The sequence below is a fragment of the Rhinolophus ferrumequinum genome, chromosome 10, assembly GCF_004115265.2.
Source record: "Rhinolophus ferrumequinum isolate MPI-CBG mRhiFer1 chromosome 10, mRhiFer1_v1.p, whole genome shotgun sequence".
NCBI lineage: Eukaryota > Metazoa > Chordata > Mammalia > Chiroptera > Rhinolophidae > Rhinolophus > Rhinolophus ferrumequinum.
In genome coordinates this window covers 51403030-51431009 of record NC_046293.1, presented here as the reverse complement: position 1 = coordinate 51431009, position 27980 = coordinate 51403030, and the positions used below count along the sequence as shown (strand labels likewise).

The 27980-nt window shown below is 36.3% G+C and overlaps 1 protein-coding gene across 7 annotated transcripts in view; it reads right to left on the bottom strand.

Annotated features, from left to right (window-relative positions):
• The window catches only part of ATF1 (activating transcription factor 1), a 48916-nt gene continuing 20936 nt past the window's right edge, over positions 1-27980 (bottom strand). For 2 of the 7 annotated variants that reach the window (XM_033117807.1, XM_033117808.1), the window contains 7 exons: positions 26860-26998; positions 25142-25261; positions 22773-22873; positions 11738-11868; positions 7893-8075; positions 7647-7806; positions 1-1692 (listed from right to left, as the gene is read on the bottom strand). In XM_033117807.1, coding sequence (XP_032973698.1) covers positions 1548-1692; positions 7647-7806; positions 7893-8075; positions 11738-11868; positions 22773-22873; positions 25142-25261 — 840 coding nt within the window. In that variant the 5' untranslated portion in view covers positions 26860-26998 and the 3' untranslated portion in view covers positions 1-1547. Of the gene's footprint in view, positions 1693-5288; positions 5418-7646; positions 7807-7892; positions 8076-11737; positions 11869-22772; positions 22874-25141; positions 25262-26859; positions 26999-27980 lie in introns of those variants that run through there. The other 5 variants (XM_033117809.1, XM_033117805.1, XM_033117811.1 and 2 more) reach the window with 3 other exon arrangements.

Genomic DNA, 27980 nt, shown 5'->3' with positions numbered 1-27980 from the left:
TTTCGCTACCTTTAGTTTATTATAATTGGTTCCGAGTCAAAACATAACAAGCATATCCCCTCTTAAAATAGACTGTAGACCAGAATTGTAAATTTATCATTTTAAAGCTAGAAACGCATTATACTTAATATAATTAACAGAATGGCTATCAGGAAGCTTGTCATTTATGTATCAAGCAATACATTTTACATTCAGCAAACTTAATGTTATCAAATGTCCTTTAATTTCGTAGACAATATGATACATATTGTGTAAGAAGCACACAACAGCTTTGCAGTACAATTTCAAAGTGTACACTAATTGGAATACAGAGGTTAAACACAGGTGTACTGACAGCATTTTTTAACTCTGGATAAACTGCATACAAAACTGAGAATTGAAATATTAGCCAATCTGGAAACTTTCCTTCCCATAATATAAAAATGATATTTTGAGATGCAAAATATTTTTTTTTACTAAACTATATAAACATTTAAAATAATCATTAAAAACTCAACTTTAGAATTTATAAAGATTAGCTATAAAAATATATTGGCAGTCACTTTTATAAATGTACCATTCACTACATGACAAAATAGTCTCTAACATAAAATGGCTTTAATAACTGTACTACTTTAGAATCTGATAAACCTTACATTAAATCGATTATAAAATCCTCTTGGAAAACTTTGGTATGCATCTTCAGAAGGTTTTAAAAAAATACTCTAATATCACCTCAAGGGCCTGTAAACATTCCATTCTATTAAAGCACAACAGAATAAGTAATGTATATTCAACTGCATACAAGATATAGAATCAAAAAACAATTATATCTTTGTAGAAAATCACCATTCCCAGAATAACCAAAAACCAAACTATTTAAAAGTATCAAACTTTTAAACAGTTCTCTTTCCATTCTGATTAAAAAATGTTACAAAATCACCACACTCTATTCATGTACCTTAGATGCCTTTTAGGACAAGGCCTCAAAAATAGTTTAACCCACTCTCAAAAAACTCTGGAGTCCAATAAACACTTAAAAACTTATTTAAAAAACTTGACAATAGGACAAGTATATGTAATCAGACACATAATTTATATATTTAGTTATGTATTAGCTCTTATATTTGTAATTTAGACTTTATTGGCAGAAATAAAATACACACACACACATAACTGAAAAAAGTTTTAGGAAATAGTAAGAAATGCAAACCTATAGGGTAAATTGATTTATTTTTAAAAATTCAATTTACCAATTTATCAATTTTATCTATGATTTTTAGATTATTGACAATGATTGTTATTTAGAAAATTCAAACTGATGAAAGTTCATTTCCTGCTTCTTGAGTATGTTTAATTTTTAAAGCTTCCAGTTGTGCCAGTAACTTCTTTGAGGTCATTTCCCACTTTATCCTCTGTCAACAGATCTCTTGCATAACGTATTTATCTTTGAGTTGCAAAAGCCTAAATAAAAGCTTCATTTTTGACCTTTTAATTTATAAAACTCCACTAAAAGGAAAAAATCCATCTAATTTTTAGACAAGTCCACAAAGTATCTTCTTTAAGAATCAAACACTTTTATGGGAATAAAGATCCTTCAAAGTTTTTAACTCTTCTATTAGAGTTTTATTTTGATTTTCCAGGACTGCAACTCGATTTTCGAGGCATTTCACATATTCTTTCTTCTTTCTGCGACATTCTCGAGCAGCTTCTCTAAATATAAGCATTAAAACCAATGTTAGAAAAAAATTCACTTTCCTTAAACAGTAAATGCACTTTAGTAATTTTCCCTGGTCTTTTTTTTCCTAACTAAAACAATTAAGGTAGCATCTATATATAGTGAAATACTGAAGAGTGTAGAATTCAGTTTTGGCAAATGCATGTACCTGTATAACCCACATACCTAGTACCAAGACAGAACATTTTTATTGCCCCAGAAAGTTCCCTCATGCCCATTCCTGGTCAGTCCTCTCCCCAAGCTGTTCTGTTCTGATTTTGATCACCATAGATGAAGTTTTTCCTAATCCAGAACTTCATATAACAGTTATACAGTATGTAATCTTGTGTGTGGTCTCCTCTCCTCTGTATTTTTGAGGCTCATCCATGTTGCTGCACGCTGGTTTGTTCCTTTATATTTTGGGGCATATTCCACTGTATGAATATCACCACAATTTGTTGATCCTTCTTTTGAACTGTATGTAGTTTTAGTTGCTATGCCTGTTTTTGTGCCAGTTTCTTTGTGAACACGTCCCATTTCTCTTGGATAAATACCAAGGAGTGAAATTTATGGCTCCTCTTGCAATTAATTTTTATTTATTGAGCTTTAATTACAAACAGTGCTTGATAATCCACTTTGCACATGTCCTCTTAGAATATTTCTATGAAGTGACATATAAGTTTTATATACACATAGAAGTAGAAAGTACTATTTTGAGTATTTTTTATACTATGTACTGTAGATATTATCTGCAATTTGCTTTTTAACACTCATTGTTTTCATGATGTTTCTATATTGGTACGCAGATTTTTGCCATGTAGATGCAATTTGTTGTTAATCAACTTTCATTTCCCGAACTAGTGAGATTGAGCATCTTTTCACAAGTTTATCGGTTTTTTGGATCTGCTCTTATGTAAACTGTCTTTTTATACCCTTTGTCCTTTCATACCTTTTGCCCATTTTACAATTAGAAATTATTAGAAAGACAAACAACCTAATGCACAACTCTCTCTATACATTATACATATTAATCCTTTACCTGTTTTTAACTTATTTTCTAATCTATCATTCAACCTCTGTTATTTTTATTCTTGGGCCATAAATGCTCTTTTTTAGTCTTTTTTATCTTGGCTTAGATTAAAATGTCATGCACCTATATATTTCCCTCTAAATTTTATTTTAAAGACTTTACTGCTTAATTTTCACAATTAAGTTTTTATTTAATCTATCTGGAATTACTTTTGTATGTGGTATTAAAAATAGGAGTCCAATTTAATTTTCTTCCAAATATGGAGTTGATTGTGTATCTTTTATTAAATAAGCCATCCTTTACAAGGGCATTTAACTAGCACAACAAGCCATTTCTGGACTTTCTATGCCACTTGCTAATGTAACTGTCTGCCTCTTGGCTGATACCAAGTTTTGATTACAGTGGCTTTAGAGTCATTTCAATGCCTTATAAGACAAAATGACTTCTTTCTGCTCTTGGCCATTCTTGGATATTTATTTCTTTCATGTAAACTTTTAGCTTATTTTGCCCAATTTTATAAAGATCTATAGAGAATCACATTAAATTTATATTTGAATTCTGGAAGAGTTGACATTTTATATTAATTGTCTTCATCAAAAAACAGTATTTTTCTATTTGTTCAGATACTATTTTACCTCTCAATAAGATTTTAAAAATATGGACCCTATGCCTTTCCTGTTAAATTTACTACGTATTTTAAGATTTTTGTCACTAATATTAATGTAAGATAACCTCCCGTTATTTTCAAGATGGTAATTCATAGTAGAAAAACACCTTATTAAATTTCCTTATAAATTACTATAGTTTAAAAAAGTTTTTATGTAGTACACACACAAGTCTGTCGTATAGATGTAAGTTACGTAGCATAATAAAATGTTTACATGTAAACTCAATACCCAGTAAGAAACTATTCAACTCGAAAAGTAAAACAATTAAAAAAAGACGAAAAAAAAACCCTAAACTTAACTGTAAACCTAACACTAACCCTAATTTATATTTAACCCTAACCTCAAAGCTAACTCCAACCTTAATCCAAACCTAACCTTAACTCAAAACCTAACACTAACCCTAATCCTAACCCTTACCATAGACCATATTCTAACCCTAATACTAACATTAAACCTATTTGAAATCCAAATCCTAACTTCAAATCTAACTCTAATCCTAACCCCAAACCTCAGCCTAAAGCACAAACCCCAATTGAAACCCAAACCCTAACCTCAAGGCTAATCCTAACCTTAATGATAATCTTAAACCTAACCCTAAACCTAACCCCAAACCTAACAGTAACCCTAACCCTAACCCCTAATGCATCCCAGCCCTAGACTCCCTCCAACCCTCACCCCAACACTAATTGAAAACCAATCCCTGACCTAAAGCTAACCCAAATTCTACACCTAATCAAGAAGCCAGCGCTAAGCCTAACCTTCACCCTGAACACTCAGCCTAACTCAAAATGAGACCCTAACCCTAACCCAGCCTGTATCCTAGTCCTAAACCTAACACAACTCTAATTTAAATTAAACCCTAACCTCAAAGTTAACTCTAACCCTAACCATACACCTATCCTGACTCACTAGCTAACCCTAAATGTAACACTTGTCCTAAACCTAATGCTAACCCTAGCCCTTACCTAAACCGCACACACACATACACACGGGACCCTCTATGCTATTTCCATTCCATACCCTTGCCTCTTGCCCAGAAGCAATTACTAGCTTCAATCTTTTGTTTATTTTTATAGTTTTAGTACATATGTGTGCCCCTAAATTATACATTTAGTTTGCTTATTTTCTAAAATATATTGTAAAATATCACACTTTATGTATTGTTTCAACTTGTTTTCACTCAACCTTTTCTTATTTGTTCATGTTAAATTGATCGTTCATTTAATCATTAGAAATGAACACTATTACACTGTTTGAATACTGTCGTATAAATATAAAATACCACAATTTATGTACCCATTCTGTTATTTATAGTTATTTGGGTTGTTTCTTGATTTCTTCCGCTATCAACATTTTTAAGCATACTTCCTACAAAAGTCTCTCGGTCACATACACAGAGTAAAACAGCAGTGTCACAGAGCATATCCAGGTCAACAATACAAGATAAGGCCAATTCATTTCCAAAGTGTCTACACCAATTTACACTCCCATAAGCAATATACGAGTTCCAAATCCTTGCCAGCTCCTGGTTAGACTAAGATTTTTGCCAATTGGGTGAGGATCAATGGTATCTAAGTGTGTGGTATTAATTTGCATTTCTTTAATTACTGATAATGGTAAGCAATCTTTCATGATTATTAACTATGTGTGTTTTCTGAGAAATGCCTATGCATGTATTTTGTCAATTTTTTTTCTGTTGGGTTGTACTTTTCTTATTTTTGATCCTTGTATTTTTTTCAAACAAATCTTTTTGGTTAGATATGTTACAAATAACTTCTATAGGTTTGAAGCTTACATTTTCACTTGCTTTCTGTTATCTCTTGGTAGACAGAAGTTATGTTGATCTCAATGCTGATATCATACTGATTACCAAAGCTTTAAATAAAACTTGGTATCTCCTCACCTGATTCTTGTCTGGAATATTTTGGCTGTTCATGGCCCTTTACTCTTCTATAAATTTTAGAATCAACTTGTCAAGTTCTTCAAACAACCTGTTTGGGTTTTGAGTGGGACTGCATTGAATCTATGGATCAATTGGGGGAAAAATAGTCATCTTTATAATACTGAGTTTCCATATGTGTGGACATAGTATATTTCTCCGTTTATATCTAACAACCTTAAAAACTCATTACTTCTAATAATTTTTCTGTAAGTTCATTTGGGTATTTTTAAATAAGCAATCATATAAAAATAGTAATAGTTTTACTTCTTTCATTTAAATTCTTATATTCCCTCCCCCCGCCCGTCTTTTCCTGTTTTACGAAATGGCAAGGGAGGGTTTCCAGTACAAACTGGTTCTTTTTTAAGCTTTTAAATAGTTTGTAGATGATTCTCCTAGATATTCTAAGCGGATGAATATATCTTTGCTAATAATAACAGCCTTGTTTTTCTTTTTCAATTTTTATCACTTTTATAGTCTCTTCATCTTTGATTTTCAATGACATCCTCTTTTTCCTTTAAAAATATATAGTGTTTTTCCTTTTCCCATTATAAAACTGGAGGCTTTACAGTTTTATAATGTTGTCTGCTTTTTTTGCAGATGCTTACTCCTGAAAGGCAGGGTAGTATTATCTAAGACATTGGACTCTGAAACCTGGACCTGTGAGCTTAAATCCTACCCCTACCACTTACTAAGCAGTATAACCTGGCCAAGTAACTTAACCTCTCTAGGTCTCAGTTTCCTCATCTCAAAACAAACAAACAAAAAAGGAAATAATATTTATACCTCAAAAATTTCTGTGAAAATTACATTTGGGCTTTGGTGCATATCATGATGGAAGCCTAATTCCTTGGGTAGTCTATGATTTTTCAATTTGTATTTGTTAGAACTTAATGTATGGGAATTCATTAAAGCCTGTGTTGAGGTTGCTTTCTTCCAAGCAATTGAGGGCACTATGGACCTTGATCCGTCTTTAAATTACAATTCTCAGCTTATGGGTGTAGCACTTCTTGGGTCTTTACCTCATGAAGAATAATCTGTGATCCAGTTTCCCAGCCTGCACAGGCCCCAGGCTCTGTCCCTAGTCCCCTCTGCGTAATAAAACTATACCAATCACAAAGATCTGAATTTATCTTGATTATACGGGGCTGCTTCAGTACTTATTAACCTCATGTCTTGTGCTTCGGGTTCATGCCTAATCTCAGCAGAATTCTCTGACCTTCCTGTAGGCTCATCCAATCATTTAAAAGGACGGTATTTATATTTCATCAAGCTTTTAAAAATATTATGTAGCCAAGGTCATGTTGTCAGAAACAGAAGTCTCAATTTAGTAATTTTTAACACGTCTTTTGGATTTCCGACATATACAGTTATATCATAAGCAAACAAATACAATTCTTCTTTTCTAATATTTGCATAACCTACTTCATTTCCCTATCTTACTGCATTGGTTGGAACCTCCAAAAAACAGACAGTCCCTGCCTTGTTACAAAGTTCATTTACAGTGATGTTTGCTCTTAGTTTTTAATAAAGCAACAGTTTATCTTGAAGCAATTAAATTCATCCATCTGTTCCTTTTATGGTAATTTTTTCTGCTCTAGAAAATCATCCTTTTACTCTAATTTTCTAACTTATTGGTAAGGAGCTGAAAATAGAATCCTATTGTAATTTTAAAAATTTATTGTATCTGTGGTAATTTACCCTCTTTTGTTCCTAATATAGTTTATTGGTATCTTTTTTCTTTTTCCCTTGAACACACTGCAGACTACCCATTACATTCTTTTTCTCAAAGAACCAGTGGTTTTTCATGCCTGATGTACATACATATAGTGCATACAGCAATGTTTAAAATACATTTAAAATGAAAGTGAATGTTTCTGGAGGTTAAAACAACTGCTCAAGAGTTGATTTTTAAGAGCATTTCTATGTCAGGAAGTAAACGTGGTATTACACAGATTGCCACTAATTCTTTCCTCTTCTTGCTGTGGTTAATGTCAAACAGCAACCTATTATTTTCATTTAACTTTGTCAGCCCAAGAACAAAATACATTGTTTGAAAAGCTTTGCTTAATTGTGCTATTCAAAGGACACAATAGCAATGGAAGAACTCTAGGCCACATATTAAATAGATTGAGCAATGGGACTTACTAATCCATTGAAAATTAACCAGACATAATCTAACACTAAGTAAAATTAAGCTGATATAATAAATCTCTCTCCTTATTTCTAACATACAATTCCAGTTAACATCTGGTTATGTTTTGAGATTTGCAAAAACATTACCCATTCTGGCAGTATAATTTTATTACCTACCTGTTTTTCATCAACCTTATTTCTCTTTTCAATTGGGGGTCGTCTGTCTTTGTTGTCTGAGATGTAAGAGTCACAGGAGAGGTCATCACCACAGTTTGTGGCAGCGAAGTAGCTGAAGGCGTGGTACGGATCTGATATGTCTGCATATCTCCTGATGCAGCTATGTGGTCAAAAAGAATGAGTTAATTTGTAAGTGGCTTTGAAAATACTTTGGGATGCTTTCCACAGACGCTTCAGCATACTTACTTTGGACAACCACCTGGTTGCTGGGCACGAGTATTTGCTGCCCATCAGAAGTCTGTGCATACTGGAGAATTGTTGTACCTTGTTGAGTACTGCCCGAATTTGTCATGGTTAATGTCTGAAGTCCCTGTACTCCATCTGTGCCTGGACTGGCCAGCTGTAAGGCTCCATTTGGGGCAATGGCAACTTTAACCAAAGAGAGAACACAGCTATTGTAAGGCTATACAATACACTATGTGCAAAGGATTGGTGAGAAAAACAGTTTATTAAAATAGGCTTGAAAGCAGTTCCACTTAATAAGTGTTGACTGGGTGAACTATCTGTAAAATAAATAAAATGACGTTTCTTTATAAAATTTTACAGTTCAGATGCACTAATCTTAATCTCAAATTGTACAACATAACTGGTCAAAACACATCCCTGCAATCCCACCAGTGTTGTACAAGGGTTCCCTTTTCTCCACATCCTCCTCAACAGCTGTTTACTGATTTATTGATAGCCATTCTGACAGTTGTGAGGTGATACCTCACTGTAGTTTTAATTTGCATTTCTCTAATGATTAGCATCTTTTCATGTCTATTGACGAACCATCTGTATGTCCTCTCTGGAGAAATGTCTATTCATGTCCCCCGCCCATTTTTAACTGGATAGGTTGTTTTTTCTTTTTTTTTCCTGGTGTTGAGTTATATGAGTTCGTAATAAATTTTGGATATTAACCCCTTATTGGATGTATTATTGGTGAATATCTTCTACCATTCACTAGGTTGTCTTTCCATTTTGTTGGTTTCCTTTGCTGTGCAAAACCTTTTTAGTTTGATGTAGTACCATTTATAGTATAGTATACAAAACTATAGCATAGTTTTGTTGCCCTTGTCAGAGGAGACATATCCAAAAAGATATTGCTAAGAGTGATGTCAGAGAGTTTACTGTCTATGTTTTCCTCTAGGAGTTTTATGGTTTTGGGTCTTACATTTAAGTCTTTAATCCATTTTGAATTTATTCTTCTATATGGTGTAAGAAAGTGGTCTAGTTTCAGTTTTTTGTGTTTATCTGTCCAGTTTTCCCAACACCATTTATTGAAGAGACTGTCTTTACCCCATTGTACATTCTTGCCTCCTTTGTCATAGATTAAATGACCGTATAGGTATGGATTTATTTCTGGGCTCTCTATTCTGTTCCATTGATCTATGTGTCTGTTATGGCAGTACCATGTTGTTTTGATTACTACACTCTTGTAGTCTAGTTTGAGATCAGGTATAGCATGACATCTCTAACTTTGTTCTTTCTCAAGATTGGTGTGACTATTTGGGGTCTTTTGTAGTTCCATATAAATTTTAGGATTATTTCTTCTAGTTCTGTGTAAAATGCTATTGGTATTTTGATAAGGATTGCATTGAATCTATAGATTGCTTTGGGTAGTATGGACATTTTAATGAAGTTAATTCTTCCTATACATGAGCATGGTATAAATGCTTCCATTTATTTGTATCTTGTTCAGTGTCTTAATAGTTTTCTGAGTATAGGTCTTGTATCTTCTTGGTTAAATTTATTTTTAGGTATTTTATTTTTTTGATGCAATTGTAAATGGGACTGTTTTCTTAATTTATCATTCTGATAATTTGTTATTGGTGTATAAAAATACAACCGATTTCTGAATATTAATTTTGTATCCTGCTACTTTACTGAATTCATTTAATGTAATGGTTTTATGGTGGAATCTTTAGGGTTCTCTATATAGTATCATGGCATCTGTAAATAATTTGAGTTTTATTTCTTCCTTTCCAATTTGGGTGCCTTTTATTTTTCTTGTCTGATTGCTGTAGCTAGGACTCCAGTACTATGATGAATAAAAGTGATGAGAGTAGACATCCTTGTCTTCTTTCTGACCTAAAGAAAACACTTTCAGCTTTTCACCACTGAGTATAATGTTAGCTGTGGGTTTGTCATATATGGCCCTTATTATGTTTGGATACATTCCCTCTGTTCTCACTTTGCTGGATTTTGTCAAATGCTTTTTCTGCATTTGTTGATATGATCATGATTTTTACCTTTCATCTTGTTTGTAGTGTGTCATATTAATTGATTTGTGGATGTTGAACCAACCTTGCATCCCAAGAACAAATCTCACTTGATCATGGTGTATGATATTTTTAATGTATTGCTGAATTCGGTTTGCTGATATTTTGTTGAGGATTTTTGCATCTATCTTCATCAGGGATATTGGCATATCATTTTCTTTTTTTGTAATGTTTTTTGTCTGGTTTTAGAATCAGGGTAATGGTGGCCTCATAAAAAGAACTTGGGAGCCTTCTCTCCTCTTGAATTTTTTGTAATGGCTTGAGAAGGATGAGTGTTAATTCTTCTCTGAATGTTTGGTAAAATTCACCTGTGAAGATATCCAGTCCAGGACTTTTGTTTGTTGTGAATTTTTGATTACAGATTTGAGTTTATTTGTAGTAATCAGCCTGTTCAGATTTTTCTGTTTCTTCTTGATTCAATCGTGGAAGAGTATGTTTCTAGAAATTTATCCATTTCTTCCAGATTGTCCAATTTGTTGGCATGTAATTGTTTGTAGCATCTTCTTATAATCCTTTGTATTTCTGTGGTGTCAGCTGTCATTTCTCCTTTTTCATTTCTGATTTTATTTGGGTCCTTCTCTTTTTTCTTGATGAGTCTGGTTAAAGGTTTACTATCAATTTTGTTTAGCTTTTCAAAGAACTAGCTCTTGGTTTCACTGACCTTTTCTACTGATTTTTAAGACTATTTTAGGTCTGCTCTGATTATTTCCTTCTTTCTACTCACTTTGGCCTTTATTTGCTGTTTTTTTCCTAGTTCCTTCAAGTATACGATTAGATTGTTTATTTGAGATTTTTCTTGTTTCTTGAGGTAGGCCTATATTGCTATGAATTTCCCTGTTAGGATTGCTTTCACTGTATCCCATAGATATGGGATCATTGTGCTTTCATTTTCATTTCTCTCTAGGTGTATTTTGATTTCTTCCTCAATTACATATAAATGCTATAAAAATGTAAAATAAATAAAACTAAAGGGATTCTTAGTATTTTAAAAAAAGTGGTCTCTTTGAGGAGGTGACACTAGCAGAGCAGAGGTGAGGATGCAACCCATGTGCAGATCTGGAAGTGGGAATGACAACTCCAGTGATCCTGAGGCAGAAACAAATTTCTTGTGTTGAAGAACAGCAAGAAAATCTGTGTGGCCAGAATGCCATTAAGTGGCAGGAAGGAGATGAGATCAGAGTGGTAGGCAAGGCCTGAATGTAATGCCTTGTAGGACTTATTCAGGACTTATACAGGATGCCTACTGTAGTAACTTAGATGAGTGTAAACCAAGGTGGTAGTGACTGGAGATGTTGAGAAGTGGTCAGATGGAACATATATTTTGTGGCAAGAGCCAATTAGTCTTCTGAAGAACAGGTTGGGAGTGGAGGGAGAGGTTATCTACAAATGGAAAGCACAAGAAAATTTCTTAGGGTGATAGACTTATATCTTGATTGTGGTGATGATTAGACAACTCCATGCACCTGTCAAAACTCAGACTTACACCCCAAAGTAAGTGTATCATTTACAAGTAGTGTGACTTTAGGGACATTATCTAACTCTCTAAGTCTCAGTTCCCTCCATAAATTGATAACTGCATATCTCATAAGGTTGTTGTAAGGAGTAAATCAGATAATGATGAAAAAGTAGTTTGCATTATTTGTGGCTCAAAATAGTATCCTTTTATAGTCATTACTATTACAGTATGGTAGTCTTCCTACACACCACTTCTTTACATGGAAAAGTTAGTTTTGGTATGTCTATCAGGTGTAAATTTATTCCTATACATACTGTACTGTCCGGTGCTAGTCTGATAGATGGGAGTTGGAACAGACATAGAAGTGACAGCAGAAACTCCAGGATTTTCTCCGTCTCCTTTTCTGCCCCGTGTATCTTCAGAAGATAGGTCTTTCAAAATTTTTCTGTGAAAAATAGAACTCTATTAATGCTGGTAATGAGGACGGCTTTACAAAAAGAAACTGCTAAATAAACCTTCTGAAATCTGTGGTTAAAAGTACAATAATCTGCTAGATACCTAAAATGTGTCAAGGAATGCTTTTGTCTAGCAAATACTATTGTTATGATGTACTGCAGGCTAGTTATAGTCTACTTTAAGACTATCTGAAAAGAAACACTGAACAAATCATACAGTGCATTTCAACGTGCAAGGCCCTTGTAGAGGTATAAAATGGCACTTTCCCCTACAGGAGAAATAGCCCCATTGTGAGGTATTTCATTAATTAACAAGGTACTATTTATTTTCTACCGTGTTTCCCCAAAAATAAGACCTGGCTGGACAATCAGCTCTCATGCGTCTTTGGAGCAAAAATTAATGTAAGACCCAGTCTTATTTTACTATAATATAAGACTGGGTCTTTAATATAGTTATAATATAATATAATATAATACTAGGTCTTATATTAATTTTTGCTCCAAAAGACACATTAGAGCTGACTGTCCGGTTAGGTCTTATTTTCGGGGAAACAGGGTAAATAGTATCAGTGACCTTCTTTTAAAAAGATCAAATTTATTTTTTCAACTTTCAACTCTAGAGTGGAAGAGAAGCCCAGTTTTTGGAAAGAAATAAGATTAGAAATAGTATAAAAAGGCAGCGTACTAGTGATAAATAAAATTACTTATTTTAACAAGAAGAGGTAAATAAGATCCCACAGGTACCCTCAGACTTGATAAAAGGGGACTTAGGACAGGAGTAATGGGATGAATAAAGTTTCCTTGCTGAAAAGAAAGGTCTTCCAAAACACAAATAATACTTATTTGTTTCTGGGGGGAAAAAAGGGGAAAAAAAAAAGTTTATTTAGGAATTCCATGTTCACTGTAGAAAATTGGAAAACTGAAATGTAGTTGTGTGAAAACAATAAAAAAGAATCACAAAGGAAAAAACCCCTTGGCATTAAAAGGCACCTTTCATGTTATCGATGCCAACCTCCCAGCCCATGAAGAATTCTCTCTCTACATTCCTAACAGCCTCTATCAGGAATAAGGCATCCACAACTTCCAAAAAGCAAACCATTCAATTATTGAAGTTAGAGCCCTTCCTTATTTAGACCCACAAATAGTTCCACCCAGTGAAACTAGAGAAATTTAAGCTTAACCCTCATTCTATATTCATGCCCTATTTTGCAATATTTGACAAGTACAGATCTTCTTTATTTGAAACCAAACAATTTGTTCCTTCAGCTATTCTCTAACATCCTCAAGCTCCACCTCCTTACTCTGGACAGTCTTCCCACAAAGAGCTAATACAATTGTAGACTGTATTAACAGAAGTTCCATACAGGAAACAGGGAAGTGGCAGTCCTAGGGGACTCTGCGAGGCATTTGTAGAATAGTCACAGGAGTTCCTAATCCTGCTTATATATCGGAATCACCTGGGGAGTTTACTGAATCCAGATTCCTGTCTGGTACCTGTAATGACTGAGTGAGCAGGTGGGACTGAGCTCCAGAATCCATTTAACAAGCCGCCTGCATGGTCCTGTGCAGCCAGTCGAGCATGCAATTCTGGAATACCACGCCCATTTCATTTTCACTTTAAGTTATGAAACATTGTAAGCATAAAAGAAGTATAGAAAATAAAACACCTATGTATCACATACCAACAATCAATACATGCTAATATTTTGCCCTATTTGCTTCAGGTTATCTTATTTTTCATAGGAATTAAGTTACAGATACATCAAATGCCACCACCAATCCCTTTCCCTTTACACCCTCAAATACCATTATCTAAATTATTGTGTATCATTCCCATATTACTTTAACTACAAAGCATTTAGATTGTTTGCCATTGTTTTGTATTCTTCCTCATCTTCCTGGTTCAAGCTTGGAGAACCTTAGGGAGCAGTCTTTTGGATGACTTCTCTCTATTCTTTCTGGTGATCTCTGTCCCATGGGCTTGAATACCTTGTGCATACTGATGACCTTTTAAATATTTCCCCAACTTCACTCCTGACTCCATACTCCTATCATCCAATAAGGTATTGAATACTTCTATTCAATAGGCACGTCACACTTAACACATCTAAAATCTAATGTTAGGTATCCTTCCCCCCGGGAGTCTTCCCCACTTCAGCCAATATCAACTCTGTTCTCCATAAACATCCTCTCTGTCACAATCCATATCCAATTCATAAGCAACTTCCACTGTCTCTATCTTAAGAATATATCCAGAACTTTACCCTCATCATGTCCACCGCGGCAGTGGTCCGTGCCACCACCACCTCCTGACGGTCACAACAGCCTCTACAGGTCCTCCTTTAGTCCACCCTTCCCTTGCTACAGTCCATTCTCCACACAGCAACCAGTCATCTTTTTCAAATTGTCAGTCAAATCAAGTCACTCATCTGCAGTGGCTCCCTATCCCAGGATATTTGCCCAGATCTTGCTGTTTCTTCACTCCTAACCCTCCAGATTTCTTTCTGTCTTAAGAACTTTCTTAGCAGTTATTTTAGAGCAGGTCCGCTGTCAATGATTTCTCTTAGTTTTTCTTCATCTGAGAATATTTACCTCACCTCAATTTCTGAGGAATATTTTCATTAAATACAGAATTCTGGATTGACAATTCTTTTCTTCCAGCACTTAAGATGCGATTTCATTTCCTTCCAGCTTCCATGGTTTTTGATGAAAAGTCTGTAGTCATTCACATAGTTCTCTTACAAATAATGTCATTTTTCTCTGGCTGTACACAAGATTTTTCTCTGTCTTTAGTTTTCAGCAGTTTGATTATATCTGGGCAGGTATTTCTTTGTGTTTATCCTAGGTTTCACCACATTTGGGGACATTTCAGCCATTATCTCTTTTGGCACTGTCTCACAAGTCCCTGGGAATTTGTTAATTTTTCCAATCTCTCTTCAGATCCACTGAACTATCTTTGAAGTTGACTAACTCCTCATCTCTAGTTTTCTATTGAACCCATCCAGTTAGATTTTATTTGTTACTGTATTTATCAGTTCTAAAATTTCTATATGGTTCTCTTTTTCTATTTTTTGCTGAGAGTTCCTATCTTCTCATTTATTGCATGAGAATTCACCCTTACTCGTTAGAACACTTTAATAATAGCTCCTTTAAAGTCTGACACATAATTCCAACATCTGTGTCATCCAGGAGATGGCATCTGCTGATAGTCTTGTCCCTGGAAGTTAGATCCCTCCAGGTTCTTTGTATGCCAAGTAATTTTGGACATTTTCAATATTGTGATTATCACACTCTGGGTTCTTATTTAAATCCTATGGAGAATTTTTTATGTTCCTGTTTTAGCAGGGTATCAACCTGATGTCCAGGCTGTACGTTCTAACCAGCTTTCTGTAGGTTGTGGTTTCAAAGTCAATTCAGTTTTCAAAACCTTTGCAGTGCAATTCAGATCTGGTCCACGTGTGCACCATGTCTAGGACTTAGGCCATGGTCTGTCTTATTTATACTTCAGCTCTCAAAGTCAACGTGTGCTAAGGAAACCCAGTTTTATTCCTTATTTGCTAAAAATTTATGAGTAGGTGCTGAATTTTATCAAATACTTTTTCTGTATTTATTGAGTTGACTATATATTGTTTCTGCTGATTCTCACTTATCGTGGTTTATTTCCTTGTATGTTTGATGATTTTTGACTGTGAATTCATATGTGGTTGATCCTAATCTGTGGTAATCCAGAAAGCTTAATTTGGGGAAGCTTCCTTTCAGATGTTCTAGTCCTCTGCAGGTATTCTAGGTTAATACAGAAATCTCAGATTCAACCTTCCTGCAGTAGACCTACAGTAATGGGTGTACCTTGGTTTTCATGCTTGTTTCTGCTTCCCATTCTGGTTTCAACTTATGTATTTGTGTATATATGGTTTTTATGTTTATTGGGGTAGGGTGATAAGAGATTTCTATTATTTCCTATAAATGCACAATGCATTAATAAGCATTTTATCCAGGAGCTAATTGTTTTGTGCTAGGAGAACCCCATTGTTTGGAAATTAAACTCTGTATTCTTTTCGTGACTGCTATTAACAGACTAATGCGAGTCTAACGGTAATGAATATGAGAGCTCAACAGACGTGTTGGAGGAGGTAGATCCAGAGGATATAACTGCTTGTTGACCCATAAACTGGACCTGGGCAATCAAATCCTCATCCTTTCCCCTGTCCTTGGAATGTATGCTCTGCTTATCATTCTCACAGTGGGATCTGTTCCAAGGACATAGCCTTGAGAGAGTAAGGTGGTGTTGAGAGTATCTGGATGGTCTATATGACTATACAGATGCCAGTTAAGGCCTCTATATAATCTTTTAAGATTCTGGTGATAGGGCAGAGATGTACTCGTCTTGTGGCCACGCAAAACAAGCCTCACAAGTAAGTTCTCTTGCTTATTACACCTGCCATCTCCCAATCTGGAGTGGTCTGCCTCTTTCGTTAGCCTCCCCTTGCCCTCTGTGTGCAGGGGCGAGTATGCCAACTAACAACTGACAGGCCAACCAGAGGACCAAAGAAATGGGCCTGGGGAAAGAGGCATCTGTGGGGGGAAATCCCAAGATGGCCACTGACCTCTGTGTGGGAAGAGGTGGTTCATATGTCAGGTGCGTATGGACCACTGCACGAGCATGGGGAATCCTGAAAATGCTTTTAAGAAACTGCACATAGTTCACTGTGGCAAAGAAGAAAATCTAATGGCTGCTGCAGTGGGCTGGCCTGTACTGTGGGCAGTTCAGCTGGCCACTGATGCCCAACTCGAGGCTAAAGCTCAAGTTAAAAAGTTTGAGGAAGGGCTGAGGTTAGAGAAGGGCAGACAGATGTCCGCTATTCTGCTAGCTTTGGGACTAGCAGACAAGGAGGGAGAGCAGAATAATCAGCTAGAGAACTTAGTGTGACATTTTGCAAAGAAAAGAGTCACAAGGGTCATGGATTGAGATGCCAGCACTGTGACAAAACCTGACTAGGATGCCAAGAGGTAAAACCTCTGGGAAAGTGAGAGCGACGGGGAGGACGTGCGGTGGGTGACTGACAATGAAACAAATGCAGGGCCCCATGCTGCCGGCCGCTAATGCACAGGGCCACCCTGAGTAGTTCTTACACAGTAGTACTTACACTAGACTTCCGGTAACACACACATACGCCGGAAACTGCTAGGAGAAAACCAGCATTCTGCCCTGTCCCTTGAAGTTATAAATCTTATCATGTCTGAAATGTCCACACCCCGGGAGATAACTACAACACCACTCACACAGACTGAAGAAAAATAGGGGGTGAAGAGGATTTTTGTAAGATACAGGCAAGATATACTGTAGCAGCTCCTTACCTAAAATCTTGACCAAAGCCTTTACAAGGGCAAACACAAATCTCAAGTCTTCTCAGCAAATACTAGTAAAAAGCTTTAACCACATAAGCGAGTAACCTTAACTTGTTCTGTCTTCCTGAAAAAATTTGGATTCAATGGTTATTTATAAACTAGTGAGTTTTGTATTGTTGTACACCTGAGTAATGGCAAAAGTTTCAGGTGAAAGAATGAAGTCCATATGTATCTGTCTATATGTTTATATATGTCTATGGATATATGTTAGATATTATGTGATATTTTCCTACCTCTGCAGTGTATTACCAAAATTAGATTGTAAAAGAGCTCTATTTACTTGCTTTGAAACAAAGTTTCCACTTTCACCACATAGTATTGGGAGTCCTAACCACAACAATCAGACAAGAAAAATAAAAGGCATACAAATTGGAAAGGAAGAAATAAAACTGTCATTATTTGCAGATGCCATGATACTATATAGAGAATCCTAAAGATCCTACCATAAAACTATTAGAATAAATTAATTCAGTAAAGTAGCAGGATACAAAATTAAGATTCAGAAATCGGTTGTATTTTTATACACCAATAACGAACTATCAGAATGAGAAATTAAGAAAACAATCCCATTTACAATTGCATCAAAAAAATAAAATACCTAAAAATAAATTTAACCAAGGAGATACAAGACCTATACTCAGAAAACTATAAGACACTGAACAAGATACAAATAAATGAAAGCATTTCATTTATTTAATTTAATTTAATGATGTCCAATTCATTAAAATGTCCAACTACCCAAAGCAATCTATAGATTCAATACTATCCCAATCAAAATACCAATTGCATTTTATACAGAACTAGAAGAAATAATCCTAAAATTTATATGGAACTACAAAAGACCCCAAATAGTCACACCAATCTTGAGAAACAACGAAGTTAGAGATGTCACGCTATACCTGATCTCAAACTATGCTACAAGGGTGTAGTAATCAAAACAACATGGTACTGGCATAACAGACACATAGATCAATGGAACACAATTAGAGAGCCCAGAAATAAATCTATACCTATGTGGTCATTTAATCTATGACAAAGGAGGCAATGGGGTAAAGACAGTCTCTTCAATAAATGGTGTTGGGAAAACTGGACAGATACACACAAAAAACTGAAACTAGACCACTTTCTTACACCATGTAGAAGAATAAACTCAAAATGGATTAAAGACTTAAATGTAAGACCCAAAACCATAAAACTCCTAGAGGAAAACATAGGCAGTAAACTCTCTGACATCACTCTTAGCAATATCTTTTTGGATATGTCTCCTCCGACAAGGGCAACAAAAGAAAAAATAAACAAATGGTACTACATCAAACTAAAAAGGTTTTGCACAGCAAAGGAAACCAACAAAATGGAAAGACAACCTAGTGAATGGTAGAAGATATTCACCAATAATACATCCAATAAGGGGTTAATATCCAAAATTTATTATGAACTCATATAACTCAGCACCAGGAAAAAAAACCAATCCAGTTAAAAATGGGCAGAGGACCTGAATAGACATTTCTCCAGAGGATGTACAGATGGCCAATAGATATGAAAAGATGCTCAACGCCACTAATCATTAGAGAAATGCAAATTAAAACCTCAGTGAGATATCACCTCACAACTGTCAGAATGGCTATCAATAAATCAATAAATGGCAAGTATTGATGAGGATGTGGAGAAAAGGGAACCCTTGTTCACCGCTGGTGGGACTGCGGATTGGTGCAGCCACTATGGAAAAGAACTTGGAGATTCCTCAAAAAAATTAAAGACAGAACTACCACGTTTCCCTGACAATAAGACGTAGCCGGACAATCAGCTCTAATGCATCTTTTAGGAGCAAAAATTAATATAAGACCCGGTCTAATATTATAGTAAAATATTATAGTAAAATAAGACTGGGTCTTACATTAATTTTTGCTCCAAAAGACGCATTAGAGCTGATTGTCCGGCTAGGTCTTATTGTCGGGGAAACACGGTACCTTATGACCCAGCAATTTCACTTCTGGGTATTTATCAGAGGAAATTCAAAACACTAATTTGAAAAGATATATGCACCCCTATGTTCACTAGTTATTGTAAATATTTCTATTTACAACAGCCAAGATATAGAAGCAACCTAAGTGTCCATCAATAGACGACTGGATAAAGATGATGTTGTACAGATATACAGTATTACTCAGTCATAAAAAAGAATGAAATCTTACTATTTCTGACAACATGGATGGACCTAGGGGTATCATGCTAAGTGAAATAAGTCAGAGAAAGACTAATACCATATGATTTCACTTGTATGTGGAATCTAAAAAAACAAATGAAACAGAAACAAACTCATAGATACACAGACCAATTTGATGCTTACCAGACAGGATAAGAAGGGGATGGAATGCTGTATGAAAAGGTGAAGGGATTAAGAAGTACAAACTGGCAGTTAAAAATTGTCATGGGGATGTCAAGTACAGCCTCGGGTATATACTCAATAATATTGTAATAACTGTATGGTGTCAGATGGGCGCTAGACTTATCAGGGGATCACTTCATAAAATATGTAAATATCTAATCACTATGTTGTACACCTGAAACTAATAAAATGTCTATCAACTGTAATTGAAAAATAAAAATAAATAAAACTTAATTTTCTTTCATCTGCTAAAAGGACAAGATTTTCTTGGACTGTTTGTTATTGGTAAGGATTACTTAAAAAAACTGAGTCTTCTCTTTGGAAGAGCTAAGTTTTTTTTTTAATAAGGATGTAATTTTCTGTATCTGCCTTTGAAGTTCTTTAATTGTCACATTGGTTAAACAGATCAGTAAGTACTATTTCACAATGACTTATGATCTTATTTAATCAAGTGTTCTAAAACCTTCTGATGTTTTTGACAAACTTCCCAAGAATCAAATTCTAAATGATGTCTTGTTGACTTTGAACTAACTCTGGGATTTTCGGACGGTTCCTAGAACATCTCAAAAGATCTGTTCTCTCTCATTATAGGATAGATGTTAAACTAATTAAACTCATTTGACATGTTAAATTACATGGGAAGTATTGTCAAATAATAAACTATAGGGTGTGTTTTTATTAAACACAGAATTAAATTTTATTAAACACAGAAATAATAAACTTTCTATAGGGTGTGTTTTTATTAAATTCCTAAAAATCTGGTATGTCCCGGTATAATGTCATCAGTCATGATTTTAAAATGTATGTCACAGAAATAACCAAGTGTCCTTATCAACTGCATTATAATGAACACTTACTGAGACTTTTAACCATGACCATTTTAAAGTCTTTTTACATTTATAGACAGTTACTGTTTCACTCTGAAGCTTTGCGAATATATCTGCAAAAGTGCTTCATCTTCAAGGAGATTCATAGGAAAGATTCTGACAAATACAGGTTTCTAATAACTGAGCTCACTTTGCCTTCACATGGGAGGGGCATTCATGGACCTATCAAGTGCTACCCAATGCTATGTGCCCAGCCCCACAGTGTGTCCCTGTTCTGCCCCCCACATCAGTAAAATGGGGTTATTACACTGATGATATAACGTTAATAAGAAGACTTATCTCTGCTTCAGGACACTCTGTACACTTTGCTAGAATATCTGTGAGGGCTATGGGCAGTGAACCTGCAGAAAATTCAAGGCCCAGGCACCATCGTAAGTTTTGGGGAGTTGTTTGGTTGGTAAGATGTGCTGTCCCAGAAGCTGTGATTGATAAGGTAAAACCCTGTTTGACCCCTAAGAACTAGAAGGACATGCAAAGCTTTCTAGGAATTTGGGGGTTTTAAGGACTTTTATTCCCTACCTGCCTCTTTCCTTTATAAGAGGTTGGTGAAAAAGGGGCCCATGTGGGGCTGGGGATCTGAGCAACACGCCACCTCTGAGAAGGCAACAACATTAGGGGAGCAGATTAAAGCTCGCAAGCTGGACCACCATGTGCGTTAGATGAGTCTAACCCTAGAAAGCCTGGGTTGGGTACTGTGGCAGAGATGACAGAAACAGACCCAGTAGAGTATACAGAGCCTCCAAATGCCCCCCATTCCTGTGGCGGCCTATAGAAAAGAATGAAGGAGATTCCTGCTGATGCCTGGAAACAGGGACAAACTGCAGCAGCCAGCAGGCTGAACTCAACTTGTAAGACAGAGCGAGGATCTACTCATCTTGCAATTGCCTAAGAGAAGCCCCGTAAGTAACTTCCTTTGCTTATTAAACCTGCTACCTACCAGTCTGGAGTGGTCTGCCTCTTTCGTCTCTTCTTGCCCTCTGTATACAGAGGCCAACTTGTGAACTAGAAGACCCGTTGCTGTCTTACTTGTTTCTGCCTTGTATATTTCTTTCCATTCTGTAACAGGGTTCTAAGCAATCTGACTCCTGTATACCTTTTCTTGCTACGTCCTTTTCCTCCCTGCACCTTAAATTCCCAATTCCCAGAACAGGCCAACCTACCTTTGATTCCACTGCTCCCTCAGCCTAAGCAGCACTTTTCCTGCCTTATAAAACCCCTTCCTGCCCCACTTCTCAAAATTTATCAGATTGATGGTGAGCTAATCACATCTTTTATGAAGTCTTTCCCATTCATGCCACCAGGCAGGAATGACTATACCATATATATAGTTCTTTTATAACATCTAAAATATTACTGCATTTATTTATGTTTCAAAGACAGGGTTTCATCCTTTTGTCTCCCTTTCCTCCTACCACCTAGTCACCAGATTTGTCAATTTTATTAGGTTGGTGCAAAACTGCGGTTTTTGCAATTATTTTTAGCCTTTTAAACCACAATTACTTTTGCACAAACCTAATATTACAGAAGTGTCTCAAATTTATCCACTCCAAAGCACTATCCCCAGTTGAAATCACTCAGATTATTTTAATGGCTTTCTGTCATTTAGTTGTACTACTTCCAGCTCTCCATTCAATAAATAATCTTGTATGGTCACAAAAAAAGAATACATGGGCCATGCCTTTAAATAAACTGGAATTTCAACAGGATAAGGATTGTAACAGAGGTCAGGAAAAGGATGCCACAGAAGAAAACCCTAACCTGGTCTTGGGGGGTCAGAGAGAAAGCAATCAGAAAAGGCTTCAGGAGGAAATGAGGCCTCAAGTATATGCATGAGTTGTGCAGAATGTAGAACAATGCACTTCAGCAAAGGGACACAGAAGGAGCAAAGGCCCAGGGTTAGCAAGTTAAGAAAGGGAACACAAAGCAATTCAATTCCTAAAATCTATAGCCCTTCTTTCATAACTTGCTATTAAAGTGCCATTAAAGTTAACTATGTAAAACGAAATGTGGAAATCTAATACTCTGCAAAAGATAAGTCTAAATTCCTCTTCAGCTGAGCAACTTGGGCCCTTCAGAACTGGCTTGAATCTGTTTCTTTTAACAAATCCTTCCTATACAAACATATGCTCCCTCTTTATGTCGTTTGCTTTTCCACGGCACCACAGAAATCATTCTGTATCACACCACACGCAGGGTTTCATGCGCGAGTACTCACCTGTAAGACGGGCGCCGCGCTAGGATGCCGTGGGCCTTCTGCGAGGAGCCTATACTATCCGATGAATCCTGAGATTCCTCACTTTCTGATAAAGATGATACCTGAAAAACAGAACTGGTTTTACTATGATGAACAATGCAGGTGGAAAAATAATTTAAAATGATCTTTCTTCTACCACCCAAACTCCCTTGTCATTAAATCTAAGGTCTAAAAGAAAGGAACAAAAGGAAATGGAAAAAGGAGAAAGTTTATTTCAGGAGCCCAAACTAATTAAAGGAGCACACAGCACAACATGCTCAGAACTAAGAAGTGAGTATAACCCCCAAATAAAGCAATACTATTTCACTAGCATTGTAAAGACCAATCTCTGATCTCTGCCCTCTTTCTACACTGATGCACATTACTCAAAGTTTTTTTTATCATTAATGCTATCTGATTTGAATTTTTGACATGCTAACTTTGAAATGCTATTAGATATCCAACTAATATCTAGTTATTCGATAATGACCTTGAGGAGAGACTGCTGAATATGCAAGCCTGTGAGTCAGCGGAAAAGTCTGGGCCACAGATAAATTTGGCAGTCATAGCTCTTTAGATAGTTCTTAAAGCCATTAAGACTGGATGAGGACCAAGGACAAAACCCAGAAACACTCTAACCTTACGAGGTTGGGAAGAAGGGGGAGGAACGAGCAAATGAAACAGAGCACAAGCCACCAGTGAGGTATAGGGAATACCAAATGAGTGAGGTGTCCTTGGAAAACTCGAGAAGACAGTGTACTGAGGAGAAAGGATGACCAACCATATCAAATGGTGCGAACAGGTGAAGTAAAGAAAGACAAAATAGACCATTAGATTTAACAAGGTGGAGGTCACCAGTAAGGGCAGGTATAAACATATGCAATTTAAAAATCTGTAATAATTAGCTTTACCTCACTTCACAATTAAATGACTTAATATATGTAAAGCACTTAGTGCATGGCACACAAGACACAGTAAATGTTAACTGTTATTAATAATAAACCCTTTAAAACAATGTTAACACAATAACCATACGCATGTTTTAAGTGATAACAATTATCTTACAATATCTTAAAACAAGTTACTTTCAATTTTTAGAATGTATTCAATTTCCCCACATGTCTCAAGTTGCATTGTGACACCTGACTTCATCTTCACTTTAAAAAATAAAATAATCCAAACAGGCTTCTATAAAGGACACAACAAATCAATTCTCTACATTACTATCTATAGAAAGCCTTCCCCTAAATTATTTAGACTTAGATCTTAAATTTCCAGAGAAGCTGGTTTTATGTTCTATAATCTCCTTCAAAAACAAGTTCTAGTGTACAGCTACTTATTTATAGCTTACATTAAATCTTATCTTTTTATAGAAAAGAACAGAGCTGGTCATAACCTATAATTAAGTAGTAGTAATAGTAATGAATACTAACAGAATAATAAGAAAAATCAGTCACTTTTATGTGTTCTCAAGCACCACTGGATATACCATTTCTAATCTAAACCTTCAACTGTTTTCACTGTTCCTAAGTTTACTCCAAAGCCTCCCACTGAACTCAAGAAAGAAAATAATTTCTAAAACTAATGATTACTTATAACTAAGAGCAAGCATTTCTCTTTAATGATAGCACCAGCAAAGAAGAAGAAAATCTTCATACAAAAACTCAAAAATCCACGCAGCAGCCACCTTTCATATAGGAAAACCACATAAAGATGCAGCTCTAGCTGACAACACTGTAGCTACTATATATTCAGGATGGAAAATGAGGTATACAGCTTTTCTTCTAGGATGGCTTCTTCAAAAAATGAGAGATGATCGAAAGCATATGATATACTCACAAGAGCCAGAAGATAAAATGGAGGAAGAATAGGAAGAAAAGGAACCAAGGATGGCTCTTTCCGTCCTAGTGTTGTCAGGTGTTAATATGAAGGTAGATATAAGAACTTTCCTCTAGTGTGTGAGGACTCTGTTTTATTTGACCTCCATAAAGCACAAGGTAGAGACTTTCCTGTTTTGCTAAGATGCTCATATCATCACCCTTGCTTCAGAATTCTCTCTTTCATGAATAACAGATACCAATGGGATAAAAAAACAGTGCTTTCTCTCAAAGTAATTTCCTTAAGTTCTAAGCAATAATTTCCTCCAAAATTGTCTTGTTTTCAGTGGATAGTATATTACATGAAACTAGAAATTCTAAAACTTTTCTATTTTCCTTATTTGTTCTAAAGTCTAATTTCTAGGACAACTTTATTATCTTGGCTTTTTAATAACTATAGCAACTTCAATGTGCCCGAAGACTCGGGGTACAAAAGTCCCCACTCTCAGCCACTAAGTCTTTGAATTTCTGTACCGTTTGCACGTGTGGTGGGTGAATTACAGAAGACTGAGCTGTCTGGATGACCCCCTGAACCTGTACTTTGTCTCCAGGAAGAGGTACAATTGTCACTGGCGCAGATCCTCTTAATGACATCTAAGAACAAATAAAAATTCAATTAACAAAATATATATTGTACCTATGCACATAAGATACCAGAGTTCTTAACACTGGAAAACACATTTCAGAGCTTATTATATTTAACCACACCTATTCACCAAACATTAGGTATGTTCTATGGGCCGGAGAGCGCATGAGGGGACTGAGAGTACAAACTCATTACAACAAATAGAATAAGAGCTCTCGGAGGACAAGTAGAAAGTACTGTGCTGTGGGAGCAGAGAAAGGGTGCTATTCAGCTGCGTCTTGAAGGATGGATAATTCCCTGAAGGTGTGTATGGGGAAGGGGGTTGAAAGGCATTCTGGGCAGAGGAATTGACTGTGCAAAAATGTGGAGGCTCTCTAGAACACATTATTCTGAAGAGATTTGATTGAAAACCAATCAAGAGTCAAAAAGTAAGAGAAATACCTACTTTGGGCAGTATCTTTAAATAAAAATCAAGTATTTCAAGTAAATAACTGAATCATGAAATTATAATTTATTTCTGTGGAAATCAGATAAGGTTTCATGGAAATACCACAATTAAAATGCTAAACCAAGAAAAGCTCACCCATCACCCCTCAAGGCTGAGCTCAGGTTCTACCTCTTCCAAGAAACTTTTTCAGGTATTTTCATTTAACAGAGATCTCTTGCCTTCCTCTAAACTACTCTGGTTCATACCATTCATCTTGGACTTAAATCACAAAATAAAATCCAACATTGCTTCTCAGGTCCTGAAAGTCACCTTCCTGACTGCTCCTCTAGTTGCATTAGGCCCCCAAAACAATGCCTTATTTCCTTTCACTGAAGGGTCTTTTCCCCTTCCCAAGACTGGATTAAATTCCAGTCTCTCATCCTCCAAAATGCCCAAGCTATGAAATTTTGCATGTAAAATTTTATCCAACTACTGAGAAATGTAAACTCTCAGAACAAATGACTCCATCCAACCTCCCCACACCTCCAAGAACATGACCAAACTCGGCAGCACAGCTTCCACCAGCTCAAGGCCATGTCCCTGGGATGCCCCCACCTCCTTATAATGCCTGCCTGGGACAGAAAGCTCAGTGCTGCCAAAAGAATTCACTGTTTGTTCCAGCCAAAAACCTGACTACAGGTCCCTGACCTCACTTTTCTTGGAGCATACACTTTAGAAAACGTGCAGTTGTAAATCCCTTCTCCAACCCTTAGGACGTAATTCTTCTACAACCCAGAAATGTCTTTCTCTTGAACACAATCAAGAAGGAGTAGGGCCCTTGTCTCCCAGTCTGAGAGGGTAGGGATCTAAGCACCAATTAGCAAACAGAGGCACCTTTCCTTCAGCATGCCCTTGGGTTTCAGAAGCCATCCACCCACCTTTTGTTCCAAAAGAGCTGAGCTCAATTTATGCTGGAGTCTCTCTTCTCTACTGCATTAGTCTGAATGAGATCTGTCTTACTGCCTTTCACAAACGTCCAGTTCTGTTTCTCTTTGACAGTACCCCAATATGGGGATACAGAAATTGAAGAGTAAAATAAACAGAGAATTCACAAATCTCAAGAATCTAGTTCTAGAGTTACAATTACACTCACAAATAATAAATGAAAAGTCCCCTTACCTTTCGGACCCCAACTTAAGCCAATCACTCAGTTAATGAGGAGAGCCTCGATGGGATTAATTTACAGTTCTAAAAGGATGAAAGCAATCATTCCTCCAGGGTTTCCAGCCATCCTTGTGATACGGTGCAGACTGTGGGTCTGCAGGTGGAAAAGGAGAAAAGGCACCTTTGTTTTAGCTTGTAGCTGTCCCTCCCCCCTATAATCACTGTTCTAATCTCGTCACTCAGGCTCCCAAGCCTGGTGTCTTCCCACTCCCACCCTCAAACTTGATAATCTAAATCCTGAGACCTCTCTCAAAAGAGGAAATGAAGAGCTAGTCCTCCAATTTTAACCTGAGGTTGAAAGGCAGCCTCCACGCATTACTTTTCAACGCAAACAGAGCTTTCTGCAATGATGAAAATGTTCTATATATCGGTACCACCCAGTCACTAGCCACACGTGAATATCAAGCATCTGAAATGGTAGTGTCACCGAGGCACTGATTTTTAATTTTACTGAATTTTAAGTAATTAAAACTGAAATATCCCCTTGTGGCTACCATATTGAACAGTGCAGTTCTAGATATTAGAGACGGAGAAACTGCTAGTACACTACGGCTCCAAACATAGAACTCCTCTTAGGAGATTTTAGAAGTAGAAAGAAAGGGATTTTTCTGGAGCTGCTCTGGTTAAATTGGGAGCTAAGGATCCTGATTTCTTCTCACTCCATGGGGTAGCTGAGCCCAAAGTTCCTCTTAAAGAAGTAACTGGGCAAAAATTAGCATACTCCTCAGCTGCCTAGGGATTCCTGGACCACAAGCACTGGGGTAAGGGAGCGTGAGGAGTTAAGAGTGGCATAGGAGAGAAGTCTCTACTTAGCCAAAGTTTGAATTCAAAGTCTTCTAATTCCAGAAGGCACACAGGCTTTGGAGTCAGACGGGCTTGGGATGAATTTCAGCTAAAGGCACTCACTAGCTCTGTGAGGCTAGGCAAATTACTAAACCTTTCAGGACCTCAGGCCAGCATGGCCAAGGAGAATGTTTTCTGCTCTAAGTTTTAGTAGGGCCATTCTCATTGTTGACACCTATCTTGTTCCAGCCAATGCCCTAACTTTCAAATAAAGAGAACTGATATCTTTGAAT